This window comes from Cygnus atratus, chromosome 20, assembly GCF_013377495.2.
Source record: "Cygnus atratus isolate AKBS03 ecotype Queensland, Australia chromosome 20, CAtr_DNAZoo_HiC_assembly, whole genome shotgun sequence".
In the NCBI taxonomy this organism is placed as follows: Eukaryota; Metazoa; Chordata; class Aves; order Anseriformes; family Anatidae; genus Cygnus; species Cygnus atratus.
Window position 1 is genome coordinate 7288683 of NC_066381.1, and position 21328 is coordinate 7310010.

General features: G+C 40.2%; 1 protein-coding gene across 1 annotated transcript in view; it reads left to right on the top strand.

The window, feature by feature from the left end:
* The first annotated feature begins 8062 nt into the window (after positions 1–8062).
* Positions 8063–21328, top strand: part of EFCAB5 (EF-hand calcium binding domain 5) — a 31100-nt gene continuing 17834 nt past the window's right edge. Inside the window, exons 1-5 of the mRNA XM_035561196.1 lie at positions 8063–8628; positions 11710–11866; positions 12487–12550; positions 14393–14463; positions 17809–17964. Coding sequence (XP_035417089.1) covers positions 8063–8628; positions 11710–11866; positions 12487–12550; positions 14393–14463; positions 17809–17964 — 1014 coding nt within the window. The remainder of the gene's footprint in view (positions 8629–11709; positions 11867–12486; positions 12551–14392; positions 14464–17808; positions 17965–21328) is intronic.

Sequence of the window (21328 nt, forward strand, 5' to 3'; positions counted from 1 at the left end):
CTCCCCGTCCGGCCGGCGGGGGCCTTACTCCATGCCGAGGCGGAGGGAGGGAGGGAGGGAGGGCGGGGAGGGGAAGGGAAAGGAGCGGAGGTGGCCGCAGGGGGCAGCAGCTCCGCACCCGCCGACGGCCCGCGGCCGACTGAGGCGCTCCGGGGCTGGGCCGGCCGGGCACAATGCGGCGGCACGGCGCATGCGCCACCTGTCAGCGCGGCGCCGCCCCCGGGCCGCGGCGGAGGTTTAACCCGTGCCGTGCCGGCGCGTGAGGGCGGCCTGTCACGGCCCCGGGCAGCTGAGGGGAGCCGCAGCTCCGCCTGGCGGCTGCCTCGGCTGGGTTGGGGGAGCCGTGGGAGCTCTGTCAGGGACGGAAGGAGCCTAGAGTTCTTTTTTGTACGTCAGTGGACAACCGCAAGTACCGCAAAGCTAGTCCGATAAGCGTACGTGAGGTTTTAAGCGTGAAAATGTCCCCAGAATGAGGCGGTGCCTGGCGGTTTGGGCCCTGAGACAAAGGGCCGAATGCTATCAATGTCATCGATTTAGTTTCGGTCTGGTGCTACCAAATTTGTGGGGAGCTTGGCACGGAGGATCGCGATTGCGATCAAGAATTTCCATGGGCATCTGACAGAAACACTACCTACGACAAACAGAAGCCATTCTGAATATAAAACAGCACAAATTCTTTGTCAGAAATGTGTATTACCTCATTATTAGCCCATTTGAAGCACTCGGTTCATATTATTCTCATTTGCTCCTCAGGTTGACAGGACTGTAGGGGACTCAGACTCATTACCCCAGTATATCTACACACCACAAGACCCACGTAAGTAGCTCTTTAGGCTCTTCCCCCAGTGCCCTGCAGTCAGAATAATTAGCTGGGAGGCTCTGTGCACCCTGGAAGCTGGGCTTTTGCCACAATGAAAAAGTCAGGCTGGCTAATGAGGCATTTTGCCTCCTAGTGGACAAGAGAGGATGGAGGGCAGGCTCAGTAAGCGGGACTAAAAGTGAGCATAGAGAGTGAATTGCACAGCAAGCCAGAATCCTGGATGTGAAAGAGTCTAAAAGGACCCCCAGTAGGATTCCAGCACATGGGGAGAATAAGCAAAAAGCATAGGTAAACAAAGAGTCATTGTCCTGCATCGTACAACCATCATGTTTTTATTTTGAAACACAATATTTATGGAAAGTGTGCTAGCAGTGAACTCTGATTTATGGCACAAAGGTCAAGAAAATGCCTTCCGGATCCCTTTTAAGTTAATATCCCCCATGTTCTAAATATTCCACAACCTCCCAATAAAGCAAGATCTTTTTCTAAGCAGCCTTGTTTGGTCCCTCCCTCCCATTTATTTATTAAACACCTTATCTTTTCTGTGGGGAAATGTGCCAGGCAGATGTGTCTTTGGTGTGTCTATACAGCAGAAATGGATTGGCAAAGGCTATTCCAAAGACGGACATCCTTTTGTGTTTGTAGATAAAGGATCTCTGTATGTTTTGGGAGCAAAAGGACCGCTCTGAGAGTTGCACATACATGATGAAAGTGTGTATGATTTTTTTCACATTTTCAAATAATATAGCTAGACCAGTAAGACATACACTCACATACAATCATGGTTCTCCTAGTTATGTTCTTCTGTCTGATTTATTTTCTCTGAAACTGAAAAAGTGCTTTGTCCCCTGGCACAGCACTTCTTCCTTTCAGTTAAAAAAGATCCTGCATCACTTTGTAGGCCCTTTGCAGAAGGTTTGGGGAACATACGAGGGACAAGATTTTTCTTCTCAATCATATGACAAGAATCTTAATGCTATTCACCTTTCTCTAAAGGATGAGATCTACTTTATTGCTTTGTTCCCAGCAAATGGATTCCTGCAAATACAGGGCTGCTTCAAGGCACGTAGCTCGTGTTCTGTTCGGATATGTCTGCGTTGGTACACAGTATAGGCGGAGGACTACAAGTTGCCAGAGTATTCATGCAAATCCCTCACCCGGGACTGGCATTTCATTCTGGATTTTGAGGAATAGTAATGTAGGGATTACTATCAAGAAATGATTATTTAAACCAGCTTCCAAAAGAGACTCTAGTGTAATATTCAGATATCCTGTAGCTTTTCCAGGTATTTGAACAGTGAACACTTCTAAAATATATTTACCACAAGTAAATAATGGAGTTACTATCTACAGTTAGCTAAAGGTCGAACATATCAGTTAGTAACTACAATAATCACAGATCGCAATGGTTCTTTGAGCTATTAGAAAGGTATAATTTGTATGTGCAATGTTTTGTAGCAGCAGAATTTAAATGTGAAGGAGGCGGCTGGCTACAAGCAGATGCATTCTGATTGACAAGAGCGATTAGAGGGCAGCCTGTGGTCACAGCATCATGACTGGTACATAAAGGAAACTGGAAGCCTGTGGCCAAATTCTCCCCTGTGCTGAAAGCACTGTGGTCAGCACCTGGACCTCTAGCCCAGTGTATCATCTGAAGGATGTGAAGCTACACACTGTCTGTTTTTGTATGCATTTCTGGAACTGTCTGTTTTCTTTCTTTAATGTACTGCAAACATTTCTCTGGCTAACGCAACTTATTATTACTACGTGTCAGGGCTTTTATTGCATAATCTTGGCATCAGCTGCAACAGGCAACAGAATGCTTCCAAAATGTATCTTAAACAGAAAAACAAAAAAAAAGATAGAAGAGGCAATTCCAGCAAAACATCTGTGATGACATATTCAGTCCATTATTTTGTCAACAGTGCAAGTATTTGATGGCATAATAAAAGGATACACTTTGCTTAGCAAAAACATTAAGAGATAGCAGCCAAGTTAAATAGGGTGCGATTAAAGGTTTGCTTAACCCACAGGATTCCATTTCCAGAAAAATAAAAACAGAACCACTCAGATCCCTCTTTGCAAATTCTATTTGCATTCTCTTGTCTGGAGGTTAGAAAAAGTCACTGTAGAAAAGGGAGAGTATTTTTTAATAGATGTTCCATACCTGCCCCCCCAGAAAAAGAGAGACGTGTAAGTTGATCATAATAGCAACAAAATTCTGAACTGCAAAGGGGGAAAGTCAAGCCCACCTAAGAGAAGAGATAACAGGACTTAATCACATGCAACCTGAAAAAAAAATAGAAAAAAAATGCACAGTTTTTTTAGAAAAAAAAAAGTGCACAGTTCAATTTAAAGCTTCATTTTAAATTATTCCTGTGCATCAATTTTCTGCTTCATTTTATTGACATAATCGATGCTATATTTGAATGCACCTTGGAAATACACTGCAATAAGCATATTTTCTTCTTTTGTTCAAATCTTAATAGCAAAAGAATTATATTACAGTATTTTCCACACTAAATTTGATTTTTTTTTGTGCTTTGTTTCCTCTCTGCAAGCAAATACTGAATTCAGAAATCAAGTCAGTGTTGTAGTGTCCGCAGTTGCAGGCTTGGCAGTCCAGTGATATTTGAGAGTGTCCAGAAGAAACATTTTTTCAGTGAGACGCTTAGCACAGATGGCCAAAGGTGTCCATAGAAGTTACAGCCGTACAAATGTTTCTGAAATACGCACAGGTGGATAAAGGAAAATAAATGTTGCTGAGTACAAACACCAGGAATTTCTATAATGGAAAAGAAAGTATAAAAAAAATAAAAATTGAGGCTTTTGACTGTTCTCTAAAGTACAATTGTTATTGTCATTTCTGAGCAAATTCCCTCCTGTGTAAAGAGTCTGTACACAGCATGTGTACTTTCTAACTTCCATGGCAGGTTTTAGGAACAAAACTAAGTATATTTCTTTTTAAGTGCAGCTTAGATATTTTACTAAGTTCATGTTGGGACGCTGGGTGCATGTCACTTACAGCTATTTCCAATTCCAGAGGGTTTTACAAATTAAATAATATTTACTTTAGTATTGTGGGTTCTGTATCAAGTAACGAGTGACTTGATGAAAATAAAAGAGAGAATGACATTTTGGATTCTGAAATTAAAACTCTAGTTCCCAAACTGGAGAAGAAATGTGACTCTGACAGTAACTGCATCAGATTGTGAGAAAAAAAAATCTGTTATTTATATTAAAGCTCCTCGTTATGTTTTGTAACATGTTCAGCTGCCCCATAAAATGGAGACTAATACTCTTACTAGAGGGTAGGGGCCAGTGCAGCTGTTCCAATGACGATACCATGAAGTCACAGTTCAGAGTTTTCATGCTGGTAGATAATCCAAAGATCAAGCTTCTTCCAATGTAAAATACAGCAAAAGAAATAGCATCAGATAAACCTCATTTCCTGGCAGAAATTGCCATAAATTTCTCTGTTAGAAATCCTGTGTAACACCAATGAAATCACTGAACAGACACCTGATTACGTGGGTATATACAAACGAGTGCAGAATGGCTGTTCCTAGATGTTATTTTCTCTTCCTTTCTCCTTCCCCTGTGTTGCATATTCTTCATGAATATAAAAGAAATTATTAAAGGTGATTCATTAAATCCCTTTAGATTCTGGTTTAAAGGCGGTCTAACAAAATGGCATTATAAACTTCCCCCTTTTTAGTGCTGTACATGACTTTCCCACTAGGCTGCTTCAAAGTGGTACAGTTCTTTACAAAAGGAGAACCTGAAATTGTCTGTTTAAATTGAGTTTGTAATTCATGTGTGTCTTTTTTTTTTTCTCTTAGATTCTCCCGTCTGGTTAATACCGTCCTCAGTTTAGCTCTTAAGGGACTTTCAACAGTTTTGGACTTGAACCTGGAGGTAAACCTTCTATCACTGGGCACCTGTGGATTCCCTCTGACTATTGGTGCCCTTAATATTGCCTGTTGCTATTCTTAGTCTTTATTTTATTTTATTTTCAGTCATGTGACACAATGAGCTAAGTGCAGTACAGAAGAGTGTGTTGGCCTGCCAAAGCCAAAAGACAACCTACGGCAATTCCAAGTCGTGGATGAGACATAGCAACCTTTGGGATTATTGCTTAGCAACTGCAAACACAGAGAGGAGTAAAACTCACAGCCCGGCTCCGCAGCAGGTCTGAGAAATCCCTAATTCACTTTAAGATTTTTAATGCCTGAGAACAGATGGGCATATATTAAATTCCTATTCATTTGCAAAGCCACTCTGAAAGGAGGAGGAATAAGATCTATTTTGATACCTGCTCCAAAGGTAAGAAAACCAGTTCTTTAGAGCGTCAGAAAGCAAAAGAGAAAGTCTTTGTTTAATTTTAATTTTAATTGAAAAGAAAATCAGATGTGGAAAGGGTATCAGGCTCCTTGTAATTGGTGAGATAAACATGCTCTACGAAGAACTTTAGGGAAAGGCAAGACTATTCCTGAGCAATAGAGGGTCAAAGAGATTGGAGTCTGTTTTTGAAAGGACTTTGGAACTCCAACATCTCCAAAATATTTTCCTAGACAAATTTTGGTCTTACCTGGCCCTATCCCACCCATCAAAATGCTCTAACAGAATAACAATGAAACCATAAAAACCTTATTTATGAGCAGATTTGTTTTTTTTTACAGAAGACGGAGAGATAATCGTTTTGTACCTGCAGGGTTTACAGCAAGAATATTTCTCTCATAGAAAAGGAGCCAGGAAAGTGGCATCCTACTAAATAATGAAAAGCTCATCTTGCCTTCAGCTTGAACAAAGACTTACAGGAAACTTAATATCACATTTCAAATTTCCTGGGTGTTCCTAAAGCTTGCGTCTCTGCACTGTGCTTACTTTTATTTGGACGCTCGAGCCTCCACTTGGGAACGTCACAGAACTTGAGAGCTCTATATATTATGGGCCAAATTCTCAACAGATGTAAATCAGCATTGAAATTTATGAGCCGAAGTTGTCTTACACAAACTGGAGGTTTGTCCCTGCTATCATTGATAAATTCCAAGTTTTAGGGCCTGATTCTAGCACCCCTTTGTTGTTTATTTTAACAGTTACGTGCTGTGTGTATGCTCTTCCACACCCTCGTAGCCTGATTTATCTGCTCTACATGAAAGTAGTCGTCATAGTTCTGTGTGCCCTGCTTCCACTCTTGGAGATATGCCAATCCTGTGGAATTAAGATAGAGCAGTAGCATTTAGGTTTTTCTGTTGTTGTTCAGAGACAGAGGCTCTTCATAAGCATATGCTAATCCTCAAAATCTTCCTAACAAATAGTTCAGAGCAGTGTAGAAAATATGTTCATCATCGTTCAGAATAAGCCACCTCCTAAAGCAGAGTGCAATTGTCACTTTAACATTGCACAGAAACTGCAGAAAGGTTTCATAAAGGATGTTCAAAAATAACATGAGTATTTGAATCTGCAAGAATAGTTTATTTTGGCACAAAAAAAAAAAAAAAAGGTTGCTTTGGAATGTGACCAGAACGTTTGTTTAACAGCCTGCTTTGAACCAGAAAGAGTCTGGTTTTAAAGCTTATTGAAAGAAAGTCACCTAAGCAAGGAACAATTTGACAGGGTTGACAGGTTTCCTTTTCTACCATTATAAATCTAAACTGTACAGTTCATGTCCTTCAGTGGCAAAACCAGCCACCATTCTTCCAACACTGTTTGAGTCACGCAGGCAGCTTGATCCATAAATCTATCTCACTTCCCAACAGGTAATGCTTATTACAAACAAATTACCAGAAGATGCCAACAATCCCATCTAGAAAACAGACAGAGAAATTTAGTGCGGTAAAGCACCCTACATATCCGAGCAACATTTGGATTCAAACAATGGTTATGAACCAGAAGGTCATCGTATTAGCAATTACATTTGTGTTCCTGGAGGGCTTTAGTTCACATTTACGCAGTCTCTAGAAGGCTAAGCTCTCTTCAGAACAGCTACAAATGCTTAAATATGAATAGCAGAACATAGCGAAAGCAATGTTATTTCTATGGATACTGGGAGGCCTTAGTGAAAAGCACTTTTAAATAAGAGCTGGAAAAGAATAGTGTGGCAGCAAGTTCAGAGCAGAGTTTCATCTTTGATTTGGAAGGGCCTTAGTCAGGCTCTCTATTAATGTCACCGTTCCCTTGCTGTTGTTTAGCACTGAGCTGTTTTTTTTTCACGGCATGCTGGTGATTTTTCATGCAGTAAATCAAGCGGGTTCTGCTCACATTCTGCTCCATTACATCTGTGTAAGTTCCATTGTAGATGCAGACAGTCATGTATGGAGACGTATAGCAAGAGTTTTTAAATTGTGCCTTGTGAGCAATTCCATTTCTGCCTGGTATTTCAGAGTATTAACATTTTGAGAAGAAGACAGTGTAGTCTGGGAAACTAAAGGGAGATCTCAGCAACTCTCAGTAGGTCTTTCAAAGAATGATCTACAAATTATGTGTTTGTGAACAGTTTAGTTTCAGAGTTCGTAGTGTAGTTTCCCTTTCTGTAGAAACTCTGCTGACCCATATATTTGTGTCCTGGTACATTAACAAAATGTCCAGAAGAAAAGCAGTTGCAAAAGTTGAAACTGAGTAGCCTATGGTACAGGCTTCCTCAGGATTTTTCACAGCTGCAGAAACCATGAAGAGTAAGTGGTAACTGAGGAGAACAGAAGGTGGTGTGGAGATAGAGAAATCTTGCTCCTAGGTATCTGTTTTCCATGGCTTGCTTCCTCTGTCTCATATCCACTGGATCTCCTCGCAGCATGTAAAGGGCCCTAGACAGAAATAATGACATTAGGGGTAAGAGGAATCTGCTGGTGTGAACTGGGGGACAAGACGTCTGAGCGCTGTTCACCACTTGGTTTCTGACTCTCTAAGTGACCTGGAATTAATCACTTCTCTACCGTGTCTCTGTTTGTTTTTTTTTTTCTCCCATAAAAGAGGATCACAGTTATGTAGTTGCTCTGTCTCCAAGGAGTGTTGTGATACATAATTAATCTTTATAAATCATTTACTAATCTTTGAAGTAAAGGGGCTGTACTTGTTTAAGAGTACAAAGCAGCAGTAAGAGAATAAAATAGGCACATAGAAAAAGAATATTGGTTAATTCCTAGCTATAAACTTTCTTCCTGTGTCATCTGCTAGGCCACCGCTGCATCTTTTGGCATTATATAACGTACTTCTGTTGTTCTTTGTCACAGTCATTGACAAATGGCTGCTCAGCCGGAAGAAGCAGCCCAAACTGCAGGTCTAAAACATCCCAGACTTGTAAGTAAGAATATGACTGCCACAGAAATGAAGAGAAATCAAGGGAGTGATGAGCTGCCATCTCTTAGTAATTGTGCTCTGTGGAAAGAGTGCTTTTATGAAAAGGTACAGCAGAGGTCTCTGAATCTGCAGGAGAAAAAGGTGAAGATGATTCAGGCACAAAAGGCAAAAGAAGAAAAGGTAAAAAGGAGAGAACCCTGTGACTGGCTGTGCAAAGAGTGGTTCAGTGATGAGAAGGAGTCACTGGATACTCGCACCTATTTGCTTGACAAACTCCTACCTACATTAATCCCAGGAGTGGAAAAGCTGTTAATGCAAGTGGAAAGAAAGAATGTGCTTGTACCAGACAAAGAACCGACCAAATTTGACCCCATTACTTTTCTTGGAGAATATCTGATGAGACATAACCCTCAGTATGATATTTCTACAAAGCCAGGCCCCTACCTAAGAGGAATGAAGATGGTCACAGAGGAGCTGAAAATTGAAGTGGCAGACACAGCACCAGAGAGGTGAGAGAGTTGAAAGTGTGGCTGGTCACAAGATTAGAGCTGGGTCCTGGTCTCTGTTTTACAAAAGGCATGGCATGGCTGCAGTCTGGTTGGCAAAGTGTCAAACGAAATGAACTTTGTGCAGTACAGTGCCAGAGATGGTAATTGCCTCCTTCTTAAAGCTTGAGAAGCAGGGCAATCACCAGAATGCCACACACAATGAAGCAGTAGTCATTCTTGTTTAAGGCTATATTCTGCCCTTCATGAGCGTGTAATTCCAATTCAGACCCTATCTTAATGACATATGTGAAATGCAAACTACTTGCAAACCAGTCTGGGTTAGCAACAGGAGCTCTTTAGGTGTGGTGTTGGTATCAAAGGTCTAAGGACTCTTCACACTGTTTCCTCCATGTTCTTCCAAACTTAAAAAAGGTGACCTCTTTTTCTGCTTCAAGATGATTTTACTCAGCCAAACCAAGAGCAATATTGTCACATGGCATGGGAGCTGGCACATGATAGAAACTCTTTTCTCATAAGGTTTTTAGTTTAGGTTTTCATTTCAGATCCTTTTTTCCCTTTAAAGTAGAAAGTGTTTTGTATTTTATTACGTTGCTTACTTGTGGGGTGTAGTCTAGGCTGCTTGGTTTAGTACAATATTAATGGATATTGAAAGAGGGTTGTATGGCATCTTACAATATGCTCACGTCAAAATGTGAGTGCATCAGGTGAACAATAATGCTGTCATTTTAATTGCTTTATTCAGAAAAATATAGAAGTGAACATTTGTATTTGTAGATGACCCAGAGATGATTGCAAATGATATCAAAGTCACTCATTACTACTACAGCACTCTCTAGCTGTGTCTGTACTGTAATGACTGTAATGACTCCTATACAAATGGCTGTCTCATCTATTTGCATGAATGCTACATACAGCTTGAAAGTTGGTTTCAGGGTTTCAGTGTGAGGAATTAGGGAAGTAAAATGTTGACGTGACTTATTCATAGACTCTAAATGAAGATAATTGATGTTCCCAGTATTATAATGAATCACAGAATCGTTCAGGTTGGAAAAGGCCTCCGAGATCATCTGGTCCAACCTTTAACCTAGTACTGACAAGTCCACCACTAAGCCATGCTACTAAGTTCTACATCTGCACGTTTCTTGAGGGATCTGCATGCTTCTCCAGGGATGGTGACTCAACCACTTTCCTAGGCAGCCTATTCCAATGCCTCACAACCCTTTCAGTAAAGAAATTTCTCCTAATATCCAACCTAAACCTCCCCTGGAGCAACCTGAGGCCATTTCCCCTCATCTTATCCCATAGGTTATAAAAGAATATGTTAAATATCTCTCTCTACCTCTGAGTTTGTCTCTCTACGTTTCTAGTCCACATCAATTATAGCTCTTAGGAATATGCCCTGTATGAATTCAACTAAAGCAGTATAGTAAGTGAATTTTGTGCAGTCACTTACCCCCTTTCTTCCCACAGATAGAAATAAATATAACTGACTGATCATGGTCAGTGTGAGATAGCCCAGCTTTTTGTCTTTTCTTCATAAACAGACATACAACAGCATAACCAGAGCTGGTAAAAGATTTTCAAAAGTTTTTTTGGTTTGTTTGTTTGTTTTTCATTGTGAATCAGAGCTTATTTCTGGAGAGGTTAGATTTTCCTGTAGAATAAAAAGTGTTGGCTACCCATGACATGTCTTGGCTTATCTCGTTAGGTCCGTGTTGGCATTTGGAGACAGGTTCTCTGTAGCTATGGAAGCTCCAGAACTGCTGCACAGGAAGTGTCTTTCAAGGGTTGTAGAAATCAGTCTCTTCGCAGGCAGTGCTGCCAAGGGGGTTTATGTAGCCGTAGCTGTAGCAGGGTTGGCGTATCGGCTGGTAGTAGCATCGTGGGATTTGCATTCTCAGTAGCTCAGGATTTACATGTTTGTGATGGCTGTGTTGTGGAATTTGCATGGGATTTTCAAACGACAGCAGCACAGAGGATTTTACTGACTCCATGTAGCACTGAGACTCCTAACGAGAGTCACTGGCTTTCCAAGCAGAAGGAAAACGTTAAAAGAGAAATGCCAGTCTGGGCTCAAAATCTCTCACATAAGCACCAGAAAAATGAAGAGGGAAATTCTGTCCCCAGTGAAACTCCTGGAAGCCTTGGCATTACCTTCAGCAAAGGCAGGATTTCGCCACAGATTCGTATTTAAAGCTTACCAATCCTTTCTCAGGCTTCCTCCAGCCTCTCCTTAACTACAACCTGAGTGGGAGACAAGGAATGAGGGAGAACAGATGGGAGAAACTCCTGATCTAAATAGATTGATACCTGAAGCAGAGACTTTATTTTGTCCAGGGCTGGTAGTCCTTCAGTCTGAGTCACCCGTCCTTGTGTGGGAGTTAGGCGGCTGTCTTCCTGAAGGAACATGTTTTGTTCTGCGGTGAGAAGTTACCCTCGCTGCAGAAATTTCATTGAACATTGTTCTCTGCCAGTGAAGTGCTTGTGTGAAACAGCACTTAGGCACTGAGACAAACGCATGCTGATGCAATTTTGTTGGTAAATGAAGTGAGGCAAAATTAGGCACCTCTGTTCCTGCTAAAATTGAAAGAAAATTGAAAGACATCTATACAATATATGATTAATGCCGTTATAAATGTCTGCAAGCACTGATGGTAAAATTTATCACTGTTGAAACTACATAAACTAGAAGAGCTGTACAGATCATTTTCCCCTAAATGTCAACTGTGTACTCTACGAGGGGCTTTTTCTACAAGCATGTATCTGATGCTCAGAAGTTATTTCTTCAGATTCATAGTTACACTAGATTTCAGGAGATTATACATGTCGGGATATAAATATTTTCATCTCAGAGCTGCCCTCTGAAAACACAGATCACTAGCCTCTAGTTCAATAACAACACTAGTAATTTTGTGCCCCAAATATCAAGTACAGCTTTGGAGAAAAGTCTGCTTTTGCTAGAAGGATAAGAGTTTCAGTAAGTTATTTCCTTTCTTTTTGTTCTTCAGGAGAGGCTTGATCTAGCTTACTAAAGCTGGTTTATGTCGGTATTGTTCTAAGTCATATGCCTATGTCCTACAGGCTGGCCAGGATGAAGGCTGAGGCAAAGACCAAACGTAAGGAAAGGGAACAGGTGGAAAATATGAAGTCTGAGCAGAAAGAGATGAGGAAGGAGGCGCTGGCGATTCAGTTCAAAGAGTGGACAGTGGATATCAGTGGCAGAATACCAGTTGCACTGGTAACTAGGGTTGATCCTTGTTAACACTGCTGTGGTTGTTCCAGACAGGAGGAAAAGGAAATCTGGGCAGTCTGCCCTGGAATGGCAGCAGTGGAGCAGAAGGGTGGGTAACGGCTCTGACATCCCCTAAGATCAGGGTGTAGGTCAGTGTCTACCACAGCTTCACCAAGCTGATTCCTCCTGAGCATGTGGAAGGCTTGCAATGTGTTCTCCACAGAGGTCCTGGGAAGCTAAATGGATGGTGAGGTACTTGGACACTCCTGAGGTTGCTGGATACATACTTTATCTCTGGATGTCCCTCTGTGCAGCTGGTTATCCTTCAGAATCCCCTTAAAAGATCTGGTGCAGCCAGTTTTGCTTGCCTGTGGCCCCAATTAAATCTTCTTTCTAGCCCCAAGACTCACAGAAATTGACAGTGCATCTTTCTTAAAAGTCACACAAGTCCCCTAGGAAATTGTCTTATGGTTACATAGAGCATGACATAGACAAAGTCTACATTTAACAGGACCTATTGTTTGTGGTAAGAAGTGTGATTGTCCCACATGACTGGTTATTCAGCACGATTTACTTTAGTATTTGTCTGCATGAAACAGGCCTTTGACTATTACCTTGATTTGTAGATTCAGAGTGCACTGAGGTCTTTCCTGGATGTCGTTGCTTCTGCTCCCATGGATGTGAGAGAAGGTAAATTTTTGATGTGTCTTTCTTTAGTTTTATTTCTGTGGCCTGAATTCTAATGCAAACTGAGCAAACAATGAATGAATTTGATAATTGACAAAGAGTGTGTAAGGGTAGTTACACCAGGTAGTATATTAATCAAAAATCTTGAGACAGATTGGAAAGAGACTGACCCACCATGTGGTTCATTAATGTGATCTTGAAAAGTACAAGAGAAGTTAAAAAAATTCGAAAGAGATAGAAAGATCACCTATAGGCCCTTTCCACTTACATCCTGCATTAGCCAGACATTGCCATGTGCTTATCACTATTCTTGAGAATCAGTGTAACAACCTCCTTCAGCTGCCCTATCCCATGGTGTACCCTGACTCATGGGAGGTCTTGGAAATCCGATGGACAGCTTGGCATACCGGGAGGTCAGGAGGAAAGGTAAGATCAAAAAAATCAGTCTGACAGAGTTGTTACCTTGTATGGTTAAAAGGAAACAGATGAAATTTGCCTAGCATTCCACTAAACAGCACAGCTTGTCTCGCCATTCCCTTTGCCAGTCCCAGGCATGCCAGTTACAACACAAGGGCCTCTATATCAAAGCACTCAGCACAGAAGGGATTTCCATAATTCCTGTCCACTTTATAGCTCACACTTGACCTCTCTGAATAATGATAATGGGATGGATAGAGCCAGGAACAGTGAAGTGGCAACATTCAACCTGCTGCCAGCCCTTTACATAGATAGCATGTAATGATCATCAATAATAACAAATCTGCCTTTGCTGGGAGATGGGATAATAATCAGGGCACCTCCAGAGGGTATTTCTGCTTGCTGCTGAAGTAACCTCTGTGTAGAGCTTGCCCTTGCTCAGACCTCTCTGTATTACAGATTTGTCCCTCCGAGTAATCATCCTGTGTTGGTAGCACATCGTGTGAATGCCAAACACAGCCTCTACACTCCTGGTGTGGTGGCTGTGGTTCTGGAGTTCTTGAGTATGAACAGTTCCTGGGATGTGAAACTCGTATGGAAGTTTCTGTCTGAGTGCTTGCTCCACAGATTCTGGACATGCTTCATGTCAGATTTCACTAATATGCTGCTCCATTTCTCAGTGAATTTAATTTAGTAGCATTCAATGTATATTAATGGAACATTAAGCTTTGTTTTATAGTTTAGTAGAGATATTGTACAGTTTAGGAATGTCTTAAGCAACGAGATAAGTGCATTCTATGGGGAATGTTCTCATTATTCCTGAGGTATTGCAGAATAAAGAACAGAAAAATGATCCCAACAGAAATAGCATGTTTGTGCTCAAAGACCTCATTAAGAAATCTGTGCAGACATTTGGTGTATCTTTACAGTGGTCAAGAAGCTGACCAACAGGTAGCTTTGAATAGCATAATGAGTAAAATGTTTCCTACAGAGTTTCTTGGAAAAATTACTGTGATTTTCAGATTCCACTCTTGCAAGGCAGAATTGATGTCCCCAGAATTTTCAGGCAGTTTTATCTGTTAAATCAAAAATAATTTCTTCCCTCACATAATTAGTGGTAACTGCTGTTAAAATCATTGCTATTTTCACCAGTATATATCAAGAATAAATATGACCATACAGTTCTGAATAGGTAAGTGCAGATTCTCAACAAGAGGAATATTCTCAGTAAGAATCAGATTTAGATAGCCTTTATACAGCCAGGTGCTTGAGATCCTTGTAATTTTCAGCTATTGTGTAGGATAGCCTCAAATAAACGTAATCCAACATGAAAAGAAAGTAAATGTAACATAAAACATGCAAAAAAATGTATGCAATATGCTAAACCATGGCTGCTTGCCTTCTAAACCAATATCCATTTTTTACTAGCCATCTATGACAGGAAGCTGGAAATCGTAGACACATTGGAAAAAAAAGTAAACATTGATGAATTCACAGAGGTGAGAAATGAAATAAGAGTATCTGATTCAGAAGGTGATACTTATCACAAAGTATCACATCTCCCTGTGGACAGCCAAGACGAGTAAGTGAAGGGCTTCTGTTTTCTCCAGCACCCCAGGTAACTGGTCGTATTAGGACATTTCATATTCCGTATCCATTCTCCACTGTCACAATGCTTTCATTTTTGCCCTGAACTGTTACTGGCATGAACCATAACCAGACAGTAAGAAATGTCAAAAATGTATGTAAAGAGCAACCAGGATGAAAAATACGCAGTTTTAAAATCAAAAGCTGTCAATGAGAAACATCAGAAGTGTGTTTCTAACTCACCAAAATCAAGAAAAGCAATTGGAAGTTTCGCCTCATTACTCTTCATCAATTTGAAAACAACCATATCAGTTCAAACTAAATTACTGGAAAGCTCTCCAGGCCAGGACTTTGCCATCCATTTCTACCTATGACAGAGCTAAATTTTATGGCTAGGTTATTAAACCTGTGAAAAGGGATGTTTGGAATAGAAGTAATGACAGACCCTCAACTGCAGCGATATAGTGGGTGCAGTTACAATAATTAAAAACAGAGAATAAAGCAGCCGTGCGGAGACTTAATTTCAAGCAGCCGTGTGTGATTTTTGTGCCTTCTTCACTCTCAGGAGACTCACACGTTCAGTATTTTGCACAAAGATGCATTTTTATAATAACTTGTTGAAGGCTTTTTTAAGCATGAAATGAGTTTTTTTTTTAATTTTAACCTCAGAATAACGGCATTTAATTAAGGAAATTGTTGTGGATAATGGGAGCCCAGAGAATTGCTGTAGTCACTGAAATGAAGCATCAATCCATAACTCTATGGTACGTGTATAAGCACGGAATGAATTCATAATACATTAACATTAGAAAAAATGTTTTGAAATATATTTTGTGCACTCTTTATTTTAACTCAAAAAAAAATGTGAGAACAGAGATCAGAAATATGAAAGACATGGACTGTCATGCTGTCTGATTTACCAGCCAGTGCAACATTGTTCTCAGAATATATTCTCTGATGCTTTTTCCAGCCTGGTTTTAATTGAATCGAATGATGAGGCTTTCATCACTTCCCTTGGGAAACGCTTCCATAATCACAGACCTCATTCTGAGGACAGTGTTGTTTCTAATCCTCAGCTGTAATTTACCTTTGGTCATCAGTTTGCATCATCCACCAAAACCAGAAAAAGAGATGATCTTTCTCCATACTGGTCTAGGCCTTTTCACATGTAGAAAGCATTGTTTTTTAATGTACCTTAAAATTAAATGGCTTTTTTTTTTTTCCTTCCTTGAATTCAATGCAGCTTTTGGTTACTTAAAGGCTGTTAGAATCTCAGTAGAGAGACCTCACACTGGTGCACACCTGTGGCTTTTTTGTTTTGTTTTGTTTTGTTTTGTTTTTCTGGACATGCTCAGTGGCTGCTCCTTGTATTTTTGCCTCCTTGCTGAGGTCTTTTATATTAAAAAACATTTAGATCCCAGAGACCAGTCCTTAATGGTTTATTTCACAGGTTTTGTACTATAACGTGGAACTTCCAGCAGTCTGACACAAAGCTTTTGATACCAAGGGAAATACTTACATTTGTAGGGTCCAAATCAGGCTTTACAGGTGAGGTGGTTTTCCATGAGTGCATGTGGCTTACTCAATTTCTAGTGAGATCAGTAGGAACAAAAAGCAAAGACTAGCTGATCCTTTGTTATTGCTGATTATGTGTTTCCAAGCTACCTTGAGGTCTCACACTGGATAGCATTAAGGAGGTGTCCCAGCTTTCTTCTGATAGGTGTCAAAATCTCTTGGTTAAGATAAATAAATGTATGTTTATTGTGTGTACAGCACTTTACACTCTAGAGTGCTTTACACACATCAGCTAAGAAAAGCTTATAACTCTACGATAGTTCCTCCTGCCCACATAGCTGAACATACGCTTCTAAAAAATGTTCCGTGGAGCTGTTAGACAGCAGTATTAATATACAAGCCTTTATATGTGTCATCAAGATGACATAGAAAGTAGCAAGCTGCTTGTCCAACCTGCCTCCTCCCAGCTGCTGTCATCTTCGAGGTTCATCTGTCACAGGGCTCCAGGCTGCAATAGCTCTGAAAAGCTAGTAGATTCATGTAGCCCCAGATCTGCCACCTTCTCTCCAACCCACCTACATCCTTTCTTTTTATGCTGAAATGCAGAAAAAACACACTTTGCATTAGGAGTTGTTCTTTCCCACCAGCCACTCTTCAGGCCATTGGCTGCTGCTTTTCTGCTCTTCCTCTCATCTCCACTTGTCCCGTATATTTGGAAATTATGCAGTACAGACTTGAATAATAACAAGTATATTAATATTTCAGTTTGTTAATGCCTGTGTGGCATTTCAACAAGTTCAAGATGCTCTAGCACTTAAGTCAGGTATCCATACGCTAAAAATGGGATAATGGGGAACATTCTCTGTTTTGCAAATTCTTCCTTTTAACTGTATAGGCTCCCTATTACTGTGGCTGGCTCCAGAAACCTGCTATAATAATTCAGCACAGGCTTTGGGATTGTGGTTTGTTCTGATGGCCATTATTATTTATGTCATGCACACCACATTTTTAGAACCATATTGCTTGTGCTCATAAAAACCACATGGCTATAAATCCAAAGTGTTAAAAGTGTCTCCAAGGCTAGAACTTAAAATAAATCTCAAGTCAGTAGTATTCCCAGTGTCAGAGGCCTTAGGTGACAGCAGGCTCACATTTGAAAAGTTCTTTCCTTTTTTTATTGTATCCAGAGTGGTTCTCTAAACACTGAAATTGTGGGCAGTGGTCATTTTGTGGCATTAGAGAGTTGAGTGTCAGTTCTGCAAAAACTAATGTCTCAAAAGGCCTCCTTGGGAATAAAGTCAGGAATACTAAATGTTGCAGAAAACCATGGAGAACTTGTATCCTGCCTGAGATAACCTGCCTTAGGCATTGTTGGAGAGATTCTGATCCAGCATCTCTGATCCACTGAAAGTGGGAAGTGGTCTCTAGGCCAGGAAGGGAACTGTTTAATATGCATTTGTGCAGTGCCTAGTGCAGCAGCAGCATCCCAGGCTTGTCTGGGGAATATTGCTGCTTCTGAAGGAAATAACGAAGTAAGCAGTGTCGCACCCATGCACCAAGTTTGTATCACATTAGCAGACTGATCCACAAAACAATCTCCTTTATATTTCATTACATGGTAGATTTGATCCACAAAACAATTTCCTTTATATTTCATTACGTGATAGATTTTTAAGAGTTCAAATCGCAGTGAAAATACTCAAAGAAAGCTAATGATTTACACTACTGCTTTCTCTCCATAGTATGTCCTTTCCTACACTGAAAATTTTTCAAATGACATGTTCCAAGAAATCCTGAAGCATCTCCGTCAGTGTGCTCTTGACTTCCAAAAAGCCATAAGGTGTGATACGTGGAGGCAAATGTTTACTGATCTCTTCCTAGATTGTGATTATGGAAAGGTAAGCAAAGCAGTTCTCAGCCTAATTTCAATATGATGATACTTCTACTTTGGTATTTCTCAGGGTCACTGCCTTCTTTTATTCTTTATGACTCCAGATACTCTTTGCACTTACTTAGCATTATTTCAGAGGGCAATAGCTGTTGTGTTGTCTTCAAATTCATAGTTGTTAGACACAGAAATACCGATAGCCTATAAGCTGCTGGCCAACTAGAGACTAAATGACCTTACATGATAACTACCTGGTGTTTGATGATTCCAGAGAAGAAATTAACCGCAGACTTTAGTACTGGTCGTTACCTGTTCCTATAGCACTTTTAGAATGTTTTGGTGCTAATTTGTCTATTCAGCTATATTTCAGCAAAGATAACCCGATATAGATTGACCTTAACAAATGTGTACATTACTACAGTAGTTGCATATATTGTATTGCATTAATTGTGGTGCATTAATTTATACATCTTCTATCAAAAAAATCTCGTGAAAGTATAAAGTTAAAATGCAAAATAATCTATCCATACCGCCTTTCTGAGGTAAGTAGTACGAACTTCAGCTGCAGTTTATAGACAGGAAATTAAAATACAATAAGTCAGTTACAGAACTGGAAATGGAATTCAAAAGCCATAATTTGGTTTTCAGCAGCTCTTATCTCTATCTGTCATCCCCTGAATACACCTGCACCCCCATTTTTATAAAGCTAGACTTACTAGAAAACTAGCAAATAGTAGAAGCTGAAGAATCAATGGCATAAGCTATTGCTAAAAACTTGGGCTTCGTGCAAAAAGTATGGTACTTAATTTGAGTAGCCTCAGTTAGCCAGCTGCTGGCTACTACACAGTAAACAGTTGCCATGATCTTGCAGGTTTCTCCTCTACATATATTATATATTCCATTCAGCACTCCTCCAGTGGTCTTTACATCATGCCTACTCAGAATGAATGAACTGTGCTCTACAATGTCATGCTAATAATGTCATTAGCTCTAAGAGAATGGAATTACAGAGCACATTTCAACACCAATGACATGTTTTAGAGGATGGTGGCGAGCTGCTATTTCAGGGATGAGGAAAGAAATGTGTCTACTTCTCAGTCAGAAGACATTTCATTTTCCTATTGCTCTGTCAAGCAAGAAGAGCTATGGTGGATTCTCCCGGGCAGAGTAGTATATAAAGCTGCATCCTATTTTTGCTATGCATTTTGAAAGGTTCCCTTCTTTCCCTTTCATGTTTTAATGTGACTTTCTTCCTACTATTTTGGTGGCAGTAATCACTATCTCCATGCAACTAGTCCCAGTGGAATCTCAAGTGCAAAGAACCAGAAATGCTAGTACAAGACTGAGCAGCTCTCAGCACAGACTCCATTGCTGCCCAGAAAAAATTGATCACAGCACAAACGGTTGCTCTTTCTAGCCTCTGAGGTAGACTTGCTCTCCAAATTGAGTGTGCTAAACTGTAGCGTGGGCCATGCAGTTCTTTTAAACCTGACCTGGTTTCTTTTGTATAGCGCTAATAAGTCCTGCTGTACTGTACCCACAGGCGAGATAAAAAATGCAAACTAACCCAAGGACTTCTACCATTTTGAATGTGATCCATTACCTGTAGTACTCATTCTGCAAAGCACAGCAGAGCAGTTGTTTCAGTTCCTAATTTACATTTGTTTGGCAGCAGGCAGTTATTCCAGTCTGCATGGTGAGTGTGGCTGGCTGTCTCAGTGAGTTGCAATTAGGGCCAGGGAGCTGAGAAAGCAGTGTTTAAATTACAGTCAAATTAGAAGGTATCCACATGATCATTATTATGATTTCAAATGCATGCATCCAGAAGGATGGCAGCTCAGCCAGAACAGCTTGGACTGTGTAGTGAAGCAGTAACTTTCCAAGGCAGTTGAATCACTGCTCCAATGCCCAAAAAGGAAATGGCTCTTTGAATTTTAAGCTTATGGTGTTTCTGTGCTCACATGTGTCAAGTATAATTTCTCTCGACGTTATAACAGAATCTGTATTAATTTTCAGGGACATTTTAAGCCCAAGACCTTTAAATGTAACTGATTCTAATCAGAGATTAGTTTTCAAACTAATGCAGTTTGAGACACTTCTGATTACCTTCCTCGCAGTACAACAACAAAGTCTGCTTTCTCATGACCTTTCATGAGTGTCTATTCCCATCTTACTCACTAACAAGCATATTGTGGTGGTGAAGATACGCATATTATGTTTCCAGAAGAACAATCAAGCAGTTAAATACTGACCTATGATTGATTAAATGGCAAGTCTGGTTTAGTCTGTGTTGATAAAGGAATTGCTCATAGATCACAGAGCATTGCTGAAAACAACTGTGGATCATCACCTGCCAACATTTAGGTGACAAGGAAATTAGGTCAACATGTTTCAACTCTCTAGCCTCTGCAGTTGGCACTAGTTAAAAGTGGAGGCAAATTTTGGGCAGTTGTACAAACACAGATGGCCTACTGTTATTTATAGTGGATGCTGTACCTATCCTACTGATAAACAAGAGTTAGTACAAAGGGCTGATACGCAGGAATCTTTAATCAGCTTCCCCAGTCATACATGAAGTGCAAAGAAATGTGACCTTTTTCTAATAAATTTAGGAAACCAGGGAGATGAAAGTATGAAGTATGAAAGACTAAAACTAGACTGAATGGCTGATTACATTTCTGGTTTGTTCCTTTCCTCAGAATGTGCAAAAATCTTTCAATTCGCTTTGGAGGAAAGGTGTCACGGTAATAGAAAATGTGATGTATTTACTTACTTTTCAGAATCAGCCTACTTGGGAGGCACTTCACCAGTATATTCTGGGTATCTCCATTGTTTTCAAATGCTCTGATCCTTATATTGATGCCACTACTTATAGTTTTGGATTATAAACATCGCAGTCATCTTGACCTCATTTCCAGAAAAGAGCAGCAAACTTCTTCTTTTATTTCTTCAAGTTGAGGACAGAAAAAGTTTCCACATCATTAAAAGAGTGGTGAATTTTACATTTTACAGTTTTTACTCTAAGAGAAAAAGAAAAAAGGAAATCAATAATACAAAAGAAAAGCTACTTGCCACAAATAAACTTAAGTAAATCTGTTCTCTAATTAACTACCTTATTCCATTAATGGGAGGGAGATTACAAAGAAAATGGGACTGAAATAATGACAACAAGAATTCATTGTAAAATGGAAAACTTGCAATCCTTTAGATTTGCTTTACTTTTTAAGCTCACAATTTCCTGATTGGAAATGACCCATTTCATTGTCTTTTCCTGGTTTTATTGTCTGTACACACTCACACTGAGCAACAAGAATTTAATAAACTCTCTGCTTGCCTCTGCACTGGAACTGCTGATGCCTCTCTCACCTCTGTGG